The sequence below is a fragment of the Henckelia pumila genome, chromosome 3, assembly GCF_033568475.1.
Source record: "Henckelia pumila isolate YLH828 chromosome 3, ASM3356847v2, whole genome shotgun sequence".
Taxonomy (NCBI): Eukaryota; Viridiplantae; Streptophyta; class Magnoliopsida; order Lamiales; family Gesneriaceae; genus Henckelia; species Henckelia pumila.
Window position 1 is genome coordinate 20,678,567 of NC_133122.1, and position 21,289 is coordinate 20,699,855.

General features: G+C 31.5%; 1 protein-coding gene across 1 annotated transcript; it reads right to left on the reverse strand.

Moving 5' to 3' along the window:
- Positions 1–2,210: 2,210 nt before the first annotated feature.
- LOC140888221 (uncharacterized) lies at positions 2,211–3,158 on the reverse strand. The gene has a single exon (XM_073295912.1). It carries the CDS (start codon positions 3,075–3,077, stop codon positions 2,211–2,213), a length of 867 nt encoding a protein of 288 aa, XP_073152013.1. The 5' UTR covers positions 3,078–3,158.
- Between the last annotated feature and the right edge of the window lie 18,131 nt (positions 3,159–21,289).

Consider the following 21,289-nt stretch of genomic DNA (forward strand, 5'->3'; position numbering starts at 1 on the left):
CCTATTTGTACACCTTCGATAATATCAAAGAGAAAATGTCTGTTTCTATGTTCTTAATCAAGGCATATATATGCCTGGTGGTGGTTGGCAATTCATAATCAATAATTTTTTATGACGTCGGATTAATCCGCAGCAGTTATCTTTCAGTCAATAATATTGATAACTTATTCTTTGTTATATGCCTTGTTCTCTTATATTCCGTAAGTATATCAAAACCGAAGTAATCAACAATAATTGGGATATAGCGCTAAAGGATGTGAAATCGGAATTGTAGCAAAAGAATGTAAAAATTATGTAGAAATTCCAACAGGATTGATAAAGAATCAAGGGCTTAAGGTATTAATTATTTGAGTGAATATTCCTCATTCTTGCGCAATAATTAATATTCATTTAGTATATAATTTATCTACTCGAGAAATAAAATAAATTCAGAGAGGAAGAAACAAAAAGACTCCCAGTGAAGCCCTTGAGACTCAATGATGCAACAATATTCTGTTTATGAATAGAAAATTAAAGGGTATGTTTATAATACTTAAATGGATTGATTCCTTTTAGTTGGTGGCAAATTTTTGGAAGCATTGAGAAATTAAAGAAACAAGAAAAGTGAAAGAGGGGACGACAAGTGCATGGATTTATGCTTTGCTACAAACAGATTTGGTGATAATAATACAAAAGATAAAGGGAATCCATGTTGTGTTGTATCTGACTTATTATTTGTACTTCAATACATTGAAAACCAATCTGTCTCAGTTTCATATTATTAATATTAAGTTCATTTTAGAATGTCAGTTGGGGTAACTTCAGTGGAAAAGTAAAACGGATTGATTACTTCAATCCATTTATATATATATATGTGTTTTTACTGTTTACCAAGTTTAATATTATAAATAAATAAATATATTTAATATGGGAAAAAATTAGTTTTTTGGTCCAATAACTTTATTTCCTTTGGGTTTTTGTCCATTTACTTTTTCGATTTGGATTTTGGTACACTAACTTTGTATTTTCAGTGTTTTTTTGGTTCAATTGCATACGTGTCAGCTTCTGATTGGTCCACGTAATCATTTTGGACCAATAAAAAATTGACACGTATGCAATTGGACCAAAAAAACACTGAAAAAACAAAGTTAACATACCAAAACTCAAATCGGAAAAGTTAATGGACCAAAACCAAAACATGGACAAGTTAATGGGCCAAAAAACTTATTTTCCATTAATATGATGAGCATCCACAATTTTGACAGTGAAAATATTTTTATCGGTACGCTCCGCTCAATGTTTGGTCGATGTATCTGGATTTAGGATCCGACATCCAATTAAATCATGTGTCTTCGTAAACAAGAACAAAATGATCATTAGAAACTCAATTCTTAATACATAATTAGTTCTTTTTAGGGCCATTTGGATTAATTCTATCCAAAAATGCATTTTAATTCATGCATTAATATTATCTTCAATATATTTCTTCCATTCAAATATCCCCAAATACATCCATCCAAACTTCAACCTTAAAATAGACGAGTCAACAAGCAGTTTAATTAAATACTGATAAAAAAACAAAAACAAAAATGTGCTCTTACCCTAATTAAATGATCATAGCACAAGATTTATTTTTAAATTTCCTGTACAAAATGTTTATCTTGATATATGTAAGAACATCATTATATATATTTAATATGATCATCAATGATCTCATCTTTAATTTGCTCCCACTGACAAGTTCTATGCATGAAATTAAATCTTCAATACTATAATTAGTATACCTTTGAGTTAAAGCTTGCATATATATATTTTCTTGGGTACAGAGAAGGAAAACGACTTCAAATTATTCAGGTATACGTAAGGACTTTGATTAAAGGGATCATAAATTAAAGCCCATGCCTTTTCTCATCTTGCTTCCACCGGCGGATCCAGGAATTTGCACGACCAAAATCATGTAACTTCAACTTGATATACATCTTTTCTTTTTCCAAAATAACACATAAAGTTCGAATGAAAAATACTTCGAACACGTTCAATTCACACGGCTTCGAATATGGCAAGAATCCAGGAACAAACACAAAATATTAAACAGAATGAAATGCCAACTAAAATAAGAACGTTTATAGGAAATCTGTCATCTTAGTTTCTGCTGAAATGAACGATACAATTTAACACAAGGTATGTAATTCTTTGGTTAACAGCAAAACAAATGAATTTGTAGCTAATCATCACTTCACCTTTGGAGCATCACCGAGCCTTAACTCGAGATCCAGTTCCTCCACAGAATCCGAATGCAGTTCAAACACGTCTGTTTGAAATCTACCCTTTTTACTCGACTGTTGGAAGAAACTCGAGGGCTCGGATTCGATTCGCCTCCTCTTACAACCACCAAGTACTTGTTGATCATGATCATTTGATCCATTCGTATCTGTTCGACTGACTTCCAAATCCAAACTCACTGAAAATAAATCCACCTTAGAACAATCTTCTGTTGAATTAGGTTCGGTTTTGTACGCGGATTTCTTGTCTTGGTTCTTGATCGAATTATCCGGAACACGATCCCTTTTGTATGTGACAAAGCTTGACCAAGAGGGATGAGTAGATGAAACCGCGGTATTCTTCAAATCTTGCTGGGATACTGGGGAAAAGAAACAAAGGGCCGGTGTATCTTTTGTAGCAGCTGGAGGTGATGGAACCCTAATACCGACGTTTCTTGGGTTGGAAAACAAAGTATCAGAAATTTCAGGGTTAGGGTTTTTGTACAGGAGAGAACAGATTTGAGATGTGTAATTAGCAGAAACGTGATCGGTGGTTGAAGAAATAGTGGTAGATTGTTTCAATCTAGCCCTTTCTCTTCTGTGGACGTTCATGTGGCCTCCTAGAGCTTGAGCTGACCTAAATTCTCTTCTGCAAAAGCTGCAAGAATAAGATCTCGGTGGCCAAACACACCCTCCAAGGGTTCCGGCGGCATCAAACGCGAAAGCCTGTTCTTCCCACGAATCGTTGTAAGAAGTCATGGCGGCCGCGGACGACAGGATTTGAGGGTTTGGATCTGGTGTTGTTTTAGCCCACATCCAATATCTTGCTTCTTCCATTAGAAAGAAGAAGAAGAAGAGCTGATAATATACTAAGGCAGTGATTGATTTGGGGTTCCTAGGAAACAAAATAAGGTTGTAATGAATGAAGAATGATGACAAGTCTACGTCTGAGTAACTGAGAAAGATAATTAATCTACATAGGTATCTATGAGGAATTCATAATGTTAAAATGATTAGCTATGAAAATGGCCAGTTTTTTTTGGCGGAGATAGGGCTTACGTGGGTCATGGACACTCTTAACATTTGGTCTTTTCATGTAGCTAATGAACGAATCTTTGTAATTTTGTGATTATAATTGAAATTTTATTTATTCGAGGACGGGACGTGGGTCCTGAAATTAGAGTAGTACCCTTGATATCTTGTGACGGGGGCATGGCATGGAAATTGGAAACTATAACTAAGATTGTGTGATTGCATGATGATGTCTTTAATTTGAATTTCGTTTGGGATCATGTGAATCATATGTCAAAGGTGAATTTGACGTGCGCCCGATTAGCAGGAGTCGTTGTAGGGATTCGACATGGTCGGGGATGGATTTGACTTTTGAGATCGATCGTTTGATTGTGAATGTTGTGTTACACAATGATTTTCACATATTGCACGCATGTAAAAATATTCCTGCAGATATATATTGGTGATATTTCAAGAATATCAACATTTTTTATGATATATATGAAAAATTTAAAGAGTGATCATGCGCCAAACAATATTGTTGCGACATATAATTGATAATTTTAACTCTATTACATTTGCTAGCTAGTATGTGCCAAAAAAAGATTGTTGCGACTATATGTCTATAAACAGCTTGTGATAGTAATAAAATAAGTGTGTGTATATGTATATGTATATTATATAAATAGATATATTTATTTATTTTTTGTGGAAATGACATGGAAAAAAACGCATGATGACCTGAAGCCATTAGCCATACGTGTATTATAATTGGAAGGCCGCTCGATCGACAAATTCTGATATTTATTTGAATTATTATAATATATTAGATAGTTTGAAGCCAGCAAGGGCACTGAATAATAATTATATTCGTAACGTACATTACAAAAAATTTGACAGTCAAATTGAGAATGCCACTGGCTTGACACTGGAGAGAATCTTTTGGATATTGAGTGCTCGCAAATAATGCTGTTGTTGACCAAAGGAATTCAAGATTTGTGATCCCGCATATTTAGTTTTATTTTTAGCTCTAACAGTTTTAGATTAAATTATTTATATCTCCATGTTTTCAAGAATAACTAAATTCACAGTGTTAAAAAAAATTACATAATTTAGGTATTCTGGTCATAAATCTCGGGTCTAATTCTTTCATGAAATTTGTCGCTTAAACTGTGTCGTATATCATAGTTTTGAGGTCCTGTGTGATCATGAGGTGGAAATATTTCACGACCATATAATGTTTCCATTTTAAAAAAAAAAATAGAGAAAATTGCTTTTTAGGTTTTATCTATTTGTTATTTTGCGATTTTTGTTCTTTATATTTTCATATTTCAGTTTTAGTCCGCTATCTTTGTTTTTTTTTTTTTTTTTTTTGCAATTTTATTCTTTTTTTCGATGTGACGCTGATATGATATATCAATGCATGCATATATGTGGAGTTGACATGCATAGTGTTATGTAAGTATTTTCGGAAAAAAAATTACTAAAATTGTCACAAATCAAAATATGCAGAACTAAAACTAAAATATGAAAATACAAAGGACCAAAATCACAAAGTGACAAACATATAAAACCAAAATTACAGTTTTTCCTAAAAAATATAAATGAGTAATAGTAAATATTGCTTTAAAAAAATTGCAATTTTCATCTTGACTGTTTGACTTGTTAAGATAAATTGCAATTTTCATCGACTTAATTTGTTAAGATCATAGATTCGAGCATCCAGATTAAAACTAGCTTAAGGCTGCGTTTACTTTAAGAGATGAGATTGTGAAAGGATAGATTAAAATGTGATTATTATTATAATTTGATAGGATGTGAAATGGTTATGAAAAAATAATAATATGTTTAGTTTGATGGATTAATTTGGGATTGATTTTTTTTCCTCTTTTCACCATGTACAAATTTATAATCCCTTCTAAAATTTAGGATTAAGAATCATTTTTAAATTCTATTATTAACGGGCTTAAAGATTTATAATGATTTTCAATTTTGCAACTAAACATAAGATTAGTCCGTATTAATAATGTTATCCCTCGTTTATCAAGTCAAGTAAACGCAGCCTAAGAAAAGATAATCTAATCGGAATGAGATATGATATCTATTATATGACATGATTCTTTGTTGGTCATTTGTCAGAATTGGGTCTTAATACGGCACTAAGATGTATTTACAATTTTAATTTGTTTTTTTTATCAAGAGTGCTGACATCGACACTAAGATATATAACACCACATTGAAAAAATAATTAAAATTACATTAAAAAAATAAATATTGAGGATTAATACTAGAATTTGGTCTGACTAATTTTACAAAAAAAAATAAATATATATTATTACCAAAGTTGTAATTTTTAAAATTTTCCATATTCTGCTGGGAAACATGATTTAATGATCTTTATATATTGTTTTACTCATTGATATAAATATCATGTCCTTGAAATTATTTTAAATTATATGATTACAAACATGTATTATTTATCAAACTACAAAATTTATGAGAAAATTTTTTAAACAAAATGCGAGGATTGATTTTCAAGCACACGCAACTGTCCAAAGAGTGAGACGCAATTAATGGATGCTAATTTTTTCTATTATTTTATAAAGTTCCTAAATAAATTAAGGGTTATTTTGTCTTTGCATAAAATAATAATTATATGAATTAGATTGTCTTTATTGAGACATTCTACTTAACACGAATGTCTTCATTCTCAAGTTGTTTAAATTAAAACTTCATGCACCCAAAAATAATATTATTTTCTTGTTTTCACAAAGAAGACACCTAGTATGAAAGATAGACCAATTGATTTGCAAATGCGAATGAGATAATAAATGTTTATCGAATAGATAATCAATAAAGTATTATTAGAAAATGTAGTTTAACGAAATTTTAATGTGGACAGTGATCGATGATGTCTATGAATTTCAGATGATAATGTGGAAAGGTATATATTAAGATTATAGAATTCTCCAAACCATACTTGTTTTAATTTACCCAATGTTTCCCTTTATTTTCTTTGATATTGTCTATGCCGCAAGGGCTTAATTAAGAATTGTTAGGAGGTAGTTTATATTATTGTTTTTCGGGAAACGTTACGTTTCGAATGTTTTCTTACATTAATGTACACTTATTGCTTCTAAATTTATACTGATTTTAATTTAACTTTGTGATTTATATATAATTAAAGTTTAACATGATGTCTAGCCAATTCATTCTATTGTATAGTAAAAGAGTAGCTCTCTTGAGACCAATCCATATTTGTGAGTCGATTCAACCGATCCATATATGTAGTAAAAAGTAATGTTTTTGACATAAAAAAATAATATTTATTAGTTGAGTCAGATTGAAAATTCATATCATAAATTTAACTATGACACCATCTCATAGAAATTTTGTGATATTACAGAAATACTAACGGTTCTTATTGCGCAAATTGTAAGTTTGATTAAAAATAACAAATTATCTTTAGTTGAATTAAGTCTTTGGGTTTATATATAAGGACTTGGACAAACTTCTCTCTTTAAGTTAGTTTTGTGGTTGAGTTAGACCTAAATTAATTATAACATGGTATTAGAGCTCAAATTTACCGTTATCGTTATACATATGAATTTGGACAATCTTTTTTCTGAGTTAAATTTTGGAGTTGAGTTAGATTCAAGTTCATAATATTAACAAAATTTTTGATTAAAATATATGACTATTGGATAATGTTATAGCAACATCGTATGTAACGGACTCCCCCCTCTACAATATGAGCTGATACCCCCAAAAAATTAATAATTAAAAATCTTAATGTTGTTTTCTTCACGAATCGACGGTTCATTTATTTTACTAGGAAATTTTAAATAAATATTATATTTGTGTTATTATCTTGTCGACGGGAACTCACCGTTTAACAACTACTATAGATTATATCAGATTCGAACATTGATTATTCGTATAGATTTTGATGCTATCAACTTACCTAGTCAACATCCAATAATTTTGAAAATAAAACTGTCGGTATATATATATATATATATATATATTATGAGCACAAAAAAATTAGTTTTTATATCCGATTATCTTACTATCTTACTATAATTACTATCTTATCTTATTAAATAAAAGTACCACTTATTAATCGAATTAAAATTAATTTGGTAAAGCCCAAGACGAAATATCTAAAATACCCTTAAAAAAACAAAATTTCTATCTCTATCTCAATCTCAATCTCAATCTCAATCTCAATCTCTATCTCTATATCTATCTCAATCTATATCTATATTTTAAACTTCATTTGTCCATGATTTTTTCTATTTATGTGTCTTGATTTTATTTTTAAATTTAAATTCATTTGAAACAAAAATACAATCAATATATATATACACAATAAATAATATTTATATTTTAATCACACACCTAACACGTGTGCAGACAGGACTAGTAGTGTATAATAAGACAATACATGTATATATTTAAATGGAAACGGAAGATCGTCGTACAATTACATCAATTAGTTGCACTTAAGTATTAATTATTGCAAATATATTAAGATAAAATTAAGAACTCCAGCGAAAATGGGACAAAATATGGGAAAAAAAATAGAAAACAAAATTTTGGTAAACTGGAAGACAAACTTGTGTGTAAATAAATTGGGAAAAAAATAAAATTGTAATAGTGAGGCGAATGGTCATGAATATTATATATACCCATCTTCCCTCTTGGATTAGATAAAGGTGAAATATTTAAAAATAAAATTCAACTATAAATATATAGATTAAAAAATAATAATCTTTACATAAATTTCGAAATGGAAAGTTTTTTTGACAGTATTTCGAAATGGAAAGTTAATGATATGTAAAATGTAAATCCTGACGTATCGTTTATCGACTCAAAACTCTACAAGAAGTTAGATGATGAATTGCTTCTTATTTTCCAACCATTATTATACGTCCTCCTTTTTTGTTTTATTAGTACCAGTCAATTTTATTTATTTTATAGTCTATATCTTGTTACTAAATAAAAATAAAATAAAATTGGAGGCGTCACTAAATGTGTGAATTTTTGTGGTCAGGTTTTGTTTATTTCTATGTAAAAGTTCGTGATTCTTCAGACATTTTTGGCCCGAAATTTCTTTATATAATATTCTGGGTGAACATCTAGTGAGATGTTGATATGAACATTTAGTGAGATGCATTAAATTATTTCAATATATTCATATGAACATTTGGCGGTGTCAATCAGGTACCCAAAAGAAATTCCCATAATTTTGAAATTACACATACATATATTTTTTTGGATTTTTAATCATAATGTATAAAAATTACAATATATTTTCAAATTACAATTTTCGAATCACGGTTTTTTTTGTTGAGAATTTGTCGTGATTTTTATAATCAACATATGTTGACATCCCTCCCTACATGGTTTACGAGGAATCTTCTTTGTTTTAGGCAATGAATTGAGCAAATAAAAGTTTCTTCATTTTCCTTTGCATTCATCGACAGAATTGAATGTATCAACTGAAAAATTAGATTATATTGTAAAATTTACGGTTGCCTAATTAAAAGAATTTTTTGGTGTTGACAAAATATTGACTACCTTTTAAAAAGACCGAAAGGCTCGAAATTTTTATGGATTTACACGGTTGACTGTGGACCACCGAGTTACTCCCTTGATAACTGGTAAAAGTAAAAATAAAAATAAAAAGGAATAAAGTTAATTTTATAATTTTATGATTAAGAAACGAATTTTAAAACTATTTATTGAATGTCTCTCTCAAATGTTTATATTAAAATAAAACGTGGAGAAAGAGACGGAATGTGACAGAGAGACATGCACTTATTTGGTAGGTGAGATTCTATCTGTACAAGTATTGTCTCAATGCAAATTTAAGAATCGAGATCTATCAATACATGTAGATTATATTATTTTTTAAATAGACCCCACAAATACTGATAAATTATCACCTTTAAATACATCATTAGTCTAGTATCTATAAAAGTAAGATGAAATTATCTCATTTGTATCTAATAAACTAGGATCGAATTTCGAGAAAAATGTTGTTATATTTACGTGTAATTTAATTAAATTAAATTATAACACACACGGAAAAGGTTATTCACATCCTTTGAAATGTTTACTACTTCACAATATTCAACTCGTTATTTTTTTATATATTTTTTCATAATTCGAGTTGAATATGAGATTTGTCTCACAAAATCGACATATAAAACGACCGCATAGAAGTTTTTATGTACATATATTTGTCCGATCAGTACGTAAAAAAATTAAAAATATTATTTTGTCAAAAAAAATAAAAAATGTTGTTTTAAAATTTGTAACAAGTTAGCAAATAATATAGTTTCAGTAAAAAAATATATATAGTTCTTGCATCTCAAATTGTATTTTCGATTGCTAGCACATTTCACATCAAAATATCAAATTTGGAACGAATTCTCAATTTGAGATTTTAATTGTAACAGTATTCTTCGCTCAACTCAACTCAAAAAAATAAAATAAAAATAAAATAAAATAAAATTATTCTGTCCTTTGTTAGGTCGTGGAACAAAACTTCGTTTTATACTAAAATTTGGTGTGGATTTTGAATCACAAACGATCTGCTAAGCACTTTGTCAACGGGCCTGATACTAAAAGGACCGGTTCATAAGCGAGTCCAAAGTAAATGGAAAAAATTTATGAAGACCGAGAAGTAATGAAGGCCCGAGGTCCAAATACAAAGCTAAAGGTCCAATTAATCAGTGCTTGCTCCACGGCCCAATTACATAAACGCTTCCTTTGGATTGGAAACTATATTTGAAATATGGGGATGAATTTGAATTTTATAGTAATAATTCAAAAAATAATTAGTTGAAATTTAAAATACATTTCCAAATTAGGGATGGCAATTTTCTCCGAACTCGATGGAGAATCCGATACTTGGCCCGAATGGAGGAGGGTATGGAGGTATTTTTTGGACCCAATTAAATAAATGGGTAAATGGGTATAGGGATCTCGTATATGGGTATGGAGGCGGATGTAGTGATATCCTACCCATACCCGACCCGATACCCGATTAAATATAATATAAGTATAAATTTATATTTATTTACATATTAATTTATATTAAAGAAATTCTGATTTCATTTTTTTTGTTGAATTATGTTAGTTGGATTTAACAATGAAATTTATTAATATAAATCTAACGCTGTTTTGTAGGATAATACTGTTGAGATAAATTATTTACAATATTTTGTTATTTCTTATAATTATTAGGTTATTAGGTTATTGATTTTTTTTATCTTTTATTTTTTTTCTCTTATAAATTTGATATAAAATCTGATAAATAAGCATATTTTTATCAAAATAATTCAAATTTGAAACAAATGTATTTGTATGAGGTAGATAGATAAATGGGGTATGGGTAGGGTATGGATATCCGATACTCCGACGGGTATGGGGATGAAATTGAATACCCGACGGTTATGGTTATGGGTATGGGTATGGGAATGGATTTAATAAATGGGTATGGGGATGGATACGTGATATCCTACCCATACCCGACCCATTGTCATTCCTATTCCAAATGGATTTATCCAATAAACCAGTGGATTGATATTATATAGGAATTTGAATTCCAATCCAAATGCAATCTAAATTTCTCTTTAAAAAAATTTATCCAGTACATATCTTTTCACCTAAACGCTACCAGTTTCGTAATCCTCTAAGGGCCAGATACACATTCAATCCCAAAGTTCGCATTTATAACATATGAAATAGTGATTATGAACTCCTTTGAATTGAGAACATCGAATCTTCAGAGTATTTTAATGTTCTAACAATTAACAACATAGATTCTCAATTAATATTACAAAATAGTTGGGGGTGTTTCAGAGTCAACATCTTTAGTTGTCTTGAATAACATGCTGCGTTACAATGAATGGTTTTTTTTGGAGAAATTACCACGATCAATTTAACGAACACAAACAAAATAATTGTGTACAAAAAGTAACATGACTCGACATGAATAATATAAGCAAAGTCTTACCCACCCCTACATAGAATTCTAGCGGGTATCCAAGGCTCCCCGGGCTGGGAAAAAAAAAAAGACAGAATGAAGATCATTAAAAATCATCATTGTCACATATAATAGACAAAGTATAAGACAAATTAATCTACTTAATAATGCAATTTTTGCAGCCAAAAAAATACAAACCAAAATCAACATCGAAAGTCGCAATAAAATTAACAAACATGTATTAAGTAAAGATTTATTTATGCGAAAAATAAAAATAGGTAGAAAAAGAACAATCAAAATAATGTGTTGTGACAATTCTTAATCAATAAATACTTTCTTTCTTAACTCCATAACTTCTGAAACCCAAGAAGTGATGGCTGAAGAAAATCGTAGATCAACATAAAAATATCATAAAAGAGGATGAATATTGGACACTCACTGTATATAAGCCGATTATGAACCATCCATCCACAATGGGAGTAGAGCATCCCTTGCACAGGAAGATCTAGTTCATTTTAGGGGAAATGAGATAGCTATGAAAGACAGTGTTTCTGTCCGTACTCTTTATTGTTTCTGGACTTCAAAAAATGCTATTAATTTCTTCATTTACGCTGCAATATAGGGAAGAGGGTTTTTTTTCCAAAAATAAAAATAAAAATTTAATGAAAAATATCACAAAAGAATATATTTTTTAAAGAGCAGTAATAAGTCAAGATTTATTTATGCAAAAATTAAAAATAGGGAGAAAAATCAAAATCAAAATAATGTGTTGTAGCAATTTTTAATCAATAAATATCTTCTTTTCTTATCTCCATACTTTCTGAGACCCAACAAGTGTTGGTTGAAGAAAAACATAGATCTACATAAAAATATCACAAAAGAGGATCAACATTGGAGACTCACTATATGTAACCCGATCATGAACCGCCCGTCCACGATGGAGTAGAGCAACCCTTGCAATAGAAGATCTCGTTCATTTTAGGCAAAATGGGGTAGCTATGCAAGACCAACGTTGATGTTTGTACTCTTTGTAGATCCCGGACTCCAAAAAATGCAATTAATTTTTTTATTTACGTTGCTTTGGAGAGAAGAGGTCTTTTTTTCAAAAAAATAAATGAAAAAAAATCACAAAAGAAGAAATTTTTCAAAGAGCAGTAATAAGTAAAAATTTATCTATGCGGAAGTTAAAAATAGACAAAAAAAAAATAATCAAAAGAATGTGTTGTATCAATTTTTAATTAATAAATACCTTCTTTTCTTACCTATATAGCTTCTGAGACCCAATAAGGGATGGTTGAATTAAAACATAGATATACATAAAAATATCACAAAAGAGGATGAACATTGGATACTCGCTTGATGCAGGGACGAATCTACAGTGTAACCTAGGGGGGTCAAAGTTAGCTAAGCTATTATATGAATATGCAGCCGAGTTGGTCAGCACCTTTTTTCTTTCGCAGATCGTAGACAAAAATAAAGGGTTCGAATCTTGAAGCCCTCATTTCTAATTTTGTTTTTAAATTAAATTTTTATTTATTTTTAAATTTTCAGTTGTCTCAATACTTATTTCCTTTGGTCTCAAAAAACTGGGTTTCAAATTGGGCAATTTGCTCAAAAATCCTCAAATGCAAACATGTTTTGTTTTGGGGTCCCTAGTCATAAAATGTGGTACAAAACAATACAAGATGTGGTATAAATTAACAAAAAATGTGATACAAAAAAGTGGCTAGGGAGTGCAGAGCAAAACATATTTGCATTGGGAATTTTTGAGCAATTACACTTTCAAATTTTGTTTTTAAATTAAATTTTTATTCATTGTTAAATTTCCGGTTGTCTCAATACTTATTTACTTTGGTCTTATATTGGGTCTTTATTGAAGTGATTGAAAATTTTTTATTAACGTTATGTATGGATAATTTTCATAAATAAAAAAATATTTTTTAAAAAATTTATTTTAAATTATATTTTTTTGTTGAAAAAGATCTACAAAATTAGCAAATAAAAATATTTTTTGGTCTTTAAATTAAATTTTAAAATAAAATGTAAAATGACAAAAAAAAATAGGGTTTTTATTAACTTAAAATTTGATTTCGCTAATAGTGACGAATCTTCGTGGCCCTCGAAAACTTTTAAAAGCTTATGGCTATATAAAAAACATATATATGTATTATATATTTATTCACACTCTATATATTTATTGATCGTGAATTTCCTCCTTCTTTTACATTTGTCCAATGTTCGTGTCTTCTAGTTCTCAAAATTTTTATTTTATGTATTTATCACACTTAAATACAAAGTTTTAGAAAAGTAACACACGAACCATAAGTTTGATTGAGAGAAAGTGAAATCGATAGCTCCGTCGTCGCTGCACACCATACGGCCCCCTCAAACTTAATATCCTGGATTTGCCCGTGCTATGTAAGCCGATTATTTACTGCCCATCCATAATGGGAGCAGATTAGCCCTTGCACTGGAAGATCCGGTTCATTTTAGGGAAAATGGGGTGGCTATAGAAGATCAGCGTTGTTGTTCATATTCTTTGTGGTTTCTGGACAACAAAAAATGTTATTAATTTCTTCATTTATGTTGCTTTGGAGCGAAGAAGTTTTTTTTTAAAAAAAATAAATGAAAAAATATCACAAAAGAAGATAATTTTCAAAGAGCAGTAATAAGTCAATATTTATTTATGCGGAAGTTAAAAATAGGCAGAAAAATAACAATCAAAAGAATGTGTTGTAGCAATTTTTAATCAATAAATACATTATTTCCTTACCTCCATAGTTTCTGAAACCCAACAAATGATTGCTGAAGGAAAGGTAGATCTAGCTACATAAAAATATCACAAAAGAAGATAATTAAAATTTGAGACTCACTGTATGTAAGACGATTATGAGCCGCCTATCCACAATGGGAGTAGAGTCAACAAATTTAGTTGTCTTGAATAACATTATGTTGTACAATGAATGGTTTTTCTTGATTAAATTATCACGATCCATTTAACGAACACAAAACAAAATAATTGTGTACAAAAAGTAACATGACTTGACATAAGAAAATATAGGAAAAGTCTTACCCACCCCTACATAGAATTTTAGCGGGTATCCGAGGCTCCTCGGGCTGGGAAAAAAAGGACATAATGAAGATCATTAGAAATCACCATTGACACATATAATAGAAAAGGTAAAAGACAAATTAATCTACTTGATAATGCAATTTTTGCAGCCTTAAAACAATACAACCCAAAAGCAACATCGAAAGTCGCAATAAAATTAACAAACATGTATTAAGTCAAGATTTATTTATGCGGAAGTTAAAAATATGCAGAAAAAGAACAATAAAATGAATGTGTTGTAGCAATTCTTAATCAATAAATACATTTTTTTCTTACCTCCATAGCTTCTGAGACCCACAAGTGATGGCTGAAGGAAAACATAGATCTACATAAAAATATCATATAAGAGGATGAACATTGGATACTCACTGTATGTAAATCGATAATGAATTAACCACCCATACATAATAGGAGTACATCAGCCATTGCACATGAAGATCTCGTTCATTTTAGGGGAAATGAGATAGCGTCCGTACTCTTTGTGGTTTCTGGACTCCAAAAAATGCTATTAATTTATTCATTTACGCTGCAATGGGGGAAGATGGTTTTTTTAAAATAAAAATAATAAATAATAAATGGAAAAATATCACAAAAGAGGATATTTTTTAAAAATCAGTAATAAGTTAATATTTATTAATGCGGAAGTTAAAAATATTCAGAAAAAGAAAAATCAAAATAATGTGATGTAACAATTATTAATAAATAAATCCCTTCTTTTCTTACCTCCATAGCTTCTGAGACCCAACAAGTGATGGCTGAAAGAAAACGTAGAACTACATAAAAATATCACAAAAGATGATGAACATCGGAGACTCACTATATGTAACCCGATTATGAACCGTCCGTCCACAATGAGAATAGATCAGCCCTTGGAATGGAATATCCCGTTCATTTTAGGGGAAATGGGTAGCTATGCAAGAACAACATTGTTGTTCGTACTCTTTGTAGATTCTGGACTCAAAAAAATGCTATTAATTTTTTTATTTACACTGCTGCTTTGGAGAGGTGAGGCATTTTTTTTTTTTTTAAAAAATAAATAAAAAATATAACAAAAGAAGATAATTTCAAAGAGCATTAATATGTCAAGATTTATTTATGCGGAAGTTAAAAATAAACAAAAAAAACAATCAAAAAAATGTGATGTATCAATTCATAATTAATAAATATCTTATTTTCTTACCTCCATATCTTCTAAGACTCAACAAGTGATGGCTGAATGAAACAGATATACATAAAAATATCACAAAAGATGATGAACATTGGAGACTCACTGTATGTAAGCTGATTATGAACCCCTCATCCACAATGGGAGTAGAGCAGCTCTTGTATTAGAAGATCCCGTTCATTTTAGGGGAAATGAGGTAGCTATGAAAGACCAGTGTTGCTGTCCATAATCTTTGTGGTTTTTGGACACCAAAAAATGCTATTAGTTTCTTCATTTATGCTACTTTGGAGCGAAGAATGTTTTTTTTTAAATAAAAAAATAAATGAAAAAAACATCACAAAAGATGATATTTTTCAAAGAGCAATAATATAATAAGTCAAGATTTATTTATGCGGAAGTTAAAAATAGGCAGAAAATGAACAATCAAAAGAATGTGTTGTAGCAATTCTTAATCAATAAATACTTTATTTTCTTACCTCCATAGTTTCTGAAACCCAATAAATGATAGCTGACGAAAAACGTAGATTTACATAAAAATATCACAAAAGAAGATAAAATTGGAGACTCACTATATATAAGCCGATTATGAGCCGCCTATCCTCAATGAGAGTAGAATCAGTAACTTTAGTTGTCTTGAATAAATTCTGTGATACAATGAATGATTTTCTTTGAAAAAATTATCAAGATCCATTTAACGAACACAAAACAAAATAATTGTGTACAAATAGTAACATGACTTGATATAAGTAAATATAAGCAAAGTCTTACCCACCCCTACATAGAATTCCAGCAGGTATCCGAGGCTCCTCGAGCAGAAAAAAAAGGGACATAATAAAGATCATTAGAAATCACCATTGACACATATAATAGAAAAAATAAAAGACAAATTAATCTACTTAATAATTCAATTTTTGAAGCCAAAAAAATACAAACCAAAAGCAACATCGAAAGTCATAAGAAAATTAACAAACATGTATTAAGTCAAGATTTATTTATACGAAAGTTAAAAATATGCAGAAAAAGAACAATAAAAATAATGGGTTGTAGTAATTCTTAATCAATAAATACTTTCTTTTTCTACCTCCATAGCTTCTGAGACCCAACAAGTGATGGCTGAAGAAAAACGTAGATCTATATAAAAATATCATAAAAGAGGATGAACATTGGAGATTCACTGTATGTAAGTCGATTATGAACCACTCATCCAAAATAGGAGTAGTGCAGCCCTTGCACATGAAGATCTCATTCATTTTAGGGGAAATGGGATAACTATGAAAGACCAGCGTTGATGTCCGTACTCTTTGTGGTTTTTGGACTCCAAAAAATGCTATTAATTTTTTCATTTACGTTGCAATGGAGGGAGATGGTATTTTTTTTTTCAAAAAAATAAAAAATAATATTTGAAAAAATATCACAAAAGAGGATATTTTCTAAATAGCAGTAATAAATCAAGATTTATTTATGCTGAAGTTAAAAATAGTTAGAAAAAATCAAAATAATGTGTTGTAGCAATTCTTAATCAATAAATACTTTCTTTTCTTACCTCCATAGCTCCTGAGACCCAAAAAGTGATGGCTGGAAGAAAATGTAGATCTACATAAAAATATCACAAAAAATGAATAACATTGGTGACTCACTATATGTAACCCGATTATGAACCGTCTGTCCACAATGGGAGTAGAGCAGCCTTGCACTGGAAGATCCCGTTCATTTTAGGGGAAATGCGGTAGCTATGCAAGACCAGCGTTGCTGTCCATACTCTTTGTAGATTTCGGACTCCAAAAAATGCTATTAATTTTTTTATTTACGCTGCTTTGGAGAGAATGTCTTTTTTCTAAAAGAAAATTAAAAAAAAATAAATGAAAAAATATCACAAAAGAAGATATTTTTCAAAGAGCAGTAATAAGTCAATATTTATTTACGCGGAATTAAAAATAGACCAAAAAAAACAATAAAAATATTTGATGTATCAAATAAATACCTTATTTTCTTACCTCCATAGTTTCTGAGACCCAATAAGTGATGGTTGAATGAAAACATAGATATACATAAAAATATCACAAAAGAAGATGAACATCGGAGACTCAATGTATGTTAGCCGATTATGAACCGTCCATCCACAATGGCAGTAGAGCAGCCCTTGCACTGGAAGATCCCGTTTATTTTAGGAGAAATGGGGTAGCTATGGAAGACCAGTGTTTGTTGTCCATACTCTTTGTGGTTTCTGGACACCAAAAAATGCTATTAATTTCAGGGAATTAGAAGGTTTTTTTAAATATAAACAAAATTAATAAAAAAATATCACAAAATAGGATATTTTTTAAAAAGCAGTAATAAGTCAAGATTTATTTGTGCGGAAGTTAAAAATAGACATAAAAAGAACAATCAGAAAAATGTGTTGTAGTTATTCTTAATCAATAAATACCTTTTTTTCTTACCTTCATAGCTTCTGAAACCCAACAGACAACAAGTCATGGTTTAAGGAAAGTAGATCTACATAAAAATATCACAAAAAAGGATAAAATTTGAGACTCAATGTATGTAAGCTGATTAGGAGCTGCCTAACCACAATGGGAGTAGAGCTAGAGATGACAATTGTCCCCACGGGTTTGGGGACCCATGAAAAAAACTCGAAACAGGGGCGGGTATATGAGAGCTTTTTCGGGTATAGGTTTGAGTTCGAAGATTTTTAAAAATCTCCGAAGCATATTGAGGCGGTTATGGGATGCTATTAGAGATGTTAAACGGGCCAACCCATGGCGGGGCGGGCCGGCCCACCATCCTGGCGGGCTGAAAATCCTCAACACAACCCAACCCAACCCAAGGTGGGTTGCGGGTTAGGCGGGCCGGCCCGCGGGTTGGATCACGACAAATATAAATAAATAAAAAATATTATAATTAATTATAAATATCATTTCATAAATAAAATATTAATAGAAACATATTAATAAAAAATTTAATTATTGATTTCATGTGTGTAAATTTTATATAAAGTAATTAATACAAAAAAAAATCACAACTTTTATTAAAAAAATACATATATAACAATAAAAATAAAAAAAAATTATTAATTTTCCAGGCCCGCGGCGGGCCAACCCTGTAGTGATCCTGCATGAAATCATCTACTAACTGGCAACTAATAGCATGCAATAACTTAATAAAGCAAAATGCTTAACATAGTAAAATGGGAAGAAACAAAATCCAATATTCTAATAAATCCAGGCTTAATACTGTAGTGATACAACCATATCGAAAAACTTAAAATAAACATTATACAGCTATATCGAATCATGCTGTATAATTAACTCCTCAAAGCTCCTACTCCCTAGTCCTACCTTGAACTACCAGCTCCATCCATCCTGCGACCTGCCCCGTGGAATAAGGTGTCCAAGATAACAACTAGGACGTGAGCGCTAACGCCCAGTACATAAACATGAGTAAACATATGTATATAATGCATGCAACATGATGACTGGTAAATGGTCATCTGAAAAGTCATGCTTACTACCGGCGCCACATGAGTGCTGTCACCGCGCGGATCAACCTCTGGGTGCAACACACTCGTCTAGTACACCAGAGTAGTCAGACATACATGTCCCCACCGTCGCGGTACTCTCAGTGACAAACTATCGAGTATAAAGCTGAGCGGCTCTATAATCAGGTATAACAAGATATAGGCTCAACGTGTATATGCACATGACATATGAATATGGAAAACGGTAAATCATATATCATGTCATATAATAATGCCAAATAAATGCAACATATAAACATGTATACTCGCTGGCAATCTCAGTCAATGTGTACGTACCTCTAGGATAGTTCAAGTAAAGTAAGATCATAGGTTCCAAGCCTAAATTCAAAAGTTCACCGTATCACTACACAAGTTCTATAAGTCTTAACTAAGCTAATAAGTACTCCCAAAACTTAAATAGATTCCCAGACCATACCTTCGTCCGTAGATAGCCCTTTGATGTCGCTGACTCTGGATGACTATAACAACTTCTTTGTTATTCCAGAATCTCACTATTACCGATAGGGCCCTCAAGTGTATAACTCACACTATATAACTGAAGAAGGAAACTCGGGAATTCGTAATCAGAAATGAATCAGAAGGCCCTTATTTATAGGAAAATTTCCGGACGAGTTCGGACCCTCTGAACTGGGGTTCGGATCGTCCGATCCAACTCATCGCCTGCATGCAGAACACGTCAAGTTCGGATCGTCCGATCTTAACTTTGGGCCGTCCGAAGTGCTCTAATTCCGACACTTGTCAAAATCCATTGCTGAGTAATCCTGCCTACTTGGCATAGGTGAAGTTTGGGCCGCCCGATCCTAGTTCGGATCGTCCGAACTTGCCTTAACTCCGAAGTCAACAAGCCATCTTCGGAGCCCCCGAGTTGCTGAGTTTGGATCGTCCGAAGTCCTCTTCGGACCATCCGAACTGGCTCAAATATTGACAATCCAATTCTTGATTCTGAAGTCCGATTGAACTCTGGAATTGGTTAATTACTAACCATTAATCATGTTTAACATATTATTATCTTAAAATAAAATCTGGGTTACTACATTCTCCCCACCTTTAGACATTTCGTCCGCGAAATAAAATATAAAAACAAATCAAGATAACAATATGAAACATCAAACCATGTTTTATTAAAACAACTGTAATTACATCTTTACATGGTAATCAAAAGTAAAAAGCAAACAACTCAGGATATTCTGCTCGCATATAGCTCTCGGTTTCCCAAGTTGCTTCTTCAACGCCTCGGCGCTGCCACTGTACCATCACAAGTGGTATAGTCTTGTTCCGAAGAACTTTCTCCTTCCTGTCTAGGATACGGAGTGGTCGTTCAACAAAAGACAGATTTGGCTCTAGCTGAACATCAGTATGATAGATAATATGAGATTCATTAGCTATCTACTGTCGAAGTAACGACACATGAAAAACATCATGTATACTGGAAAGAGATGGCGGTAACGCCAAATGATATGCGACATCTCCGATCTTCTCCAATATCTGGAAAGGCCCAATGAAACGAGGTGACAACTTGTCTTTCACACCGAATCTTATCACCTTCCTGAAAGGTGATACTCGTAGGAATACGTATTCAGCAGGCTCGAACTGAAGTGGCCTGCGGTGAATATTGGCGTAACTGGCTTGCCGATTTTGAGCAACTTTGATCCTCCGCTTGATCAAATCTACCTTGTCTACAATCTGCTGCACCAACTCAGGACCCTCGACTTGTCGTTCCCCGACTTCATCCTAGAATAACGGACTACGACACCGTCGACCATATAATGCCTCAAAAGGTGTCATATCAATACTACAATGATAACTGTTATTGTAGGCAAATTCAATCAAAGGTAACTGATCCTGCCAAGATAAGCCAAAATCCATGACAGAAGAACGTAGCATATCCTCCAGCGTACGAATAGTGCGCTCTGACTGCCCATCAGTCTCCGGATGATATGCAGTGCTCAAACTCAGAGTGGTACCCAACGCCTGCTGAAAAATACCACAGAAACGTAAGGTAAATCGCGGGTCTCTATCACTTACTATGCTTACTGGAACCCCATGTAATCGCACTATCTCCTGGATGTATAAGCGTGCCATGCGATCATAAGAATATTCTCGGTTGTAAGGAATGAAATGTGCTGATTTTGTCAAACGGTCAACAACGACCCAGATAGCATCACACTGACATGAAGTCATAGGTAAGTGGGTGACAAAATCCATAGTCACGTGCTCCCACTTCCAT

Bases quoted from the DNA above. Each gene is read 5' to 3' on its own strand.
- LOC140888221 (XM_073295912.1), bottom strand. From the start codon at position 3,077: ATGGAAGAAGCAAGATATTGGATGTGGGCTAAAACAACACCAGATCCA.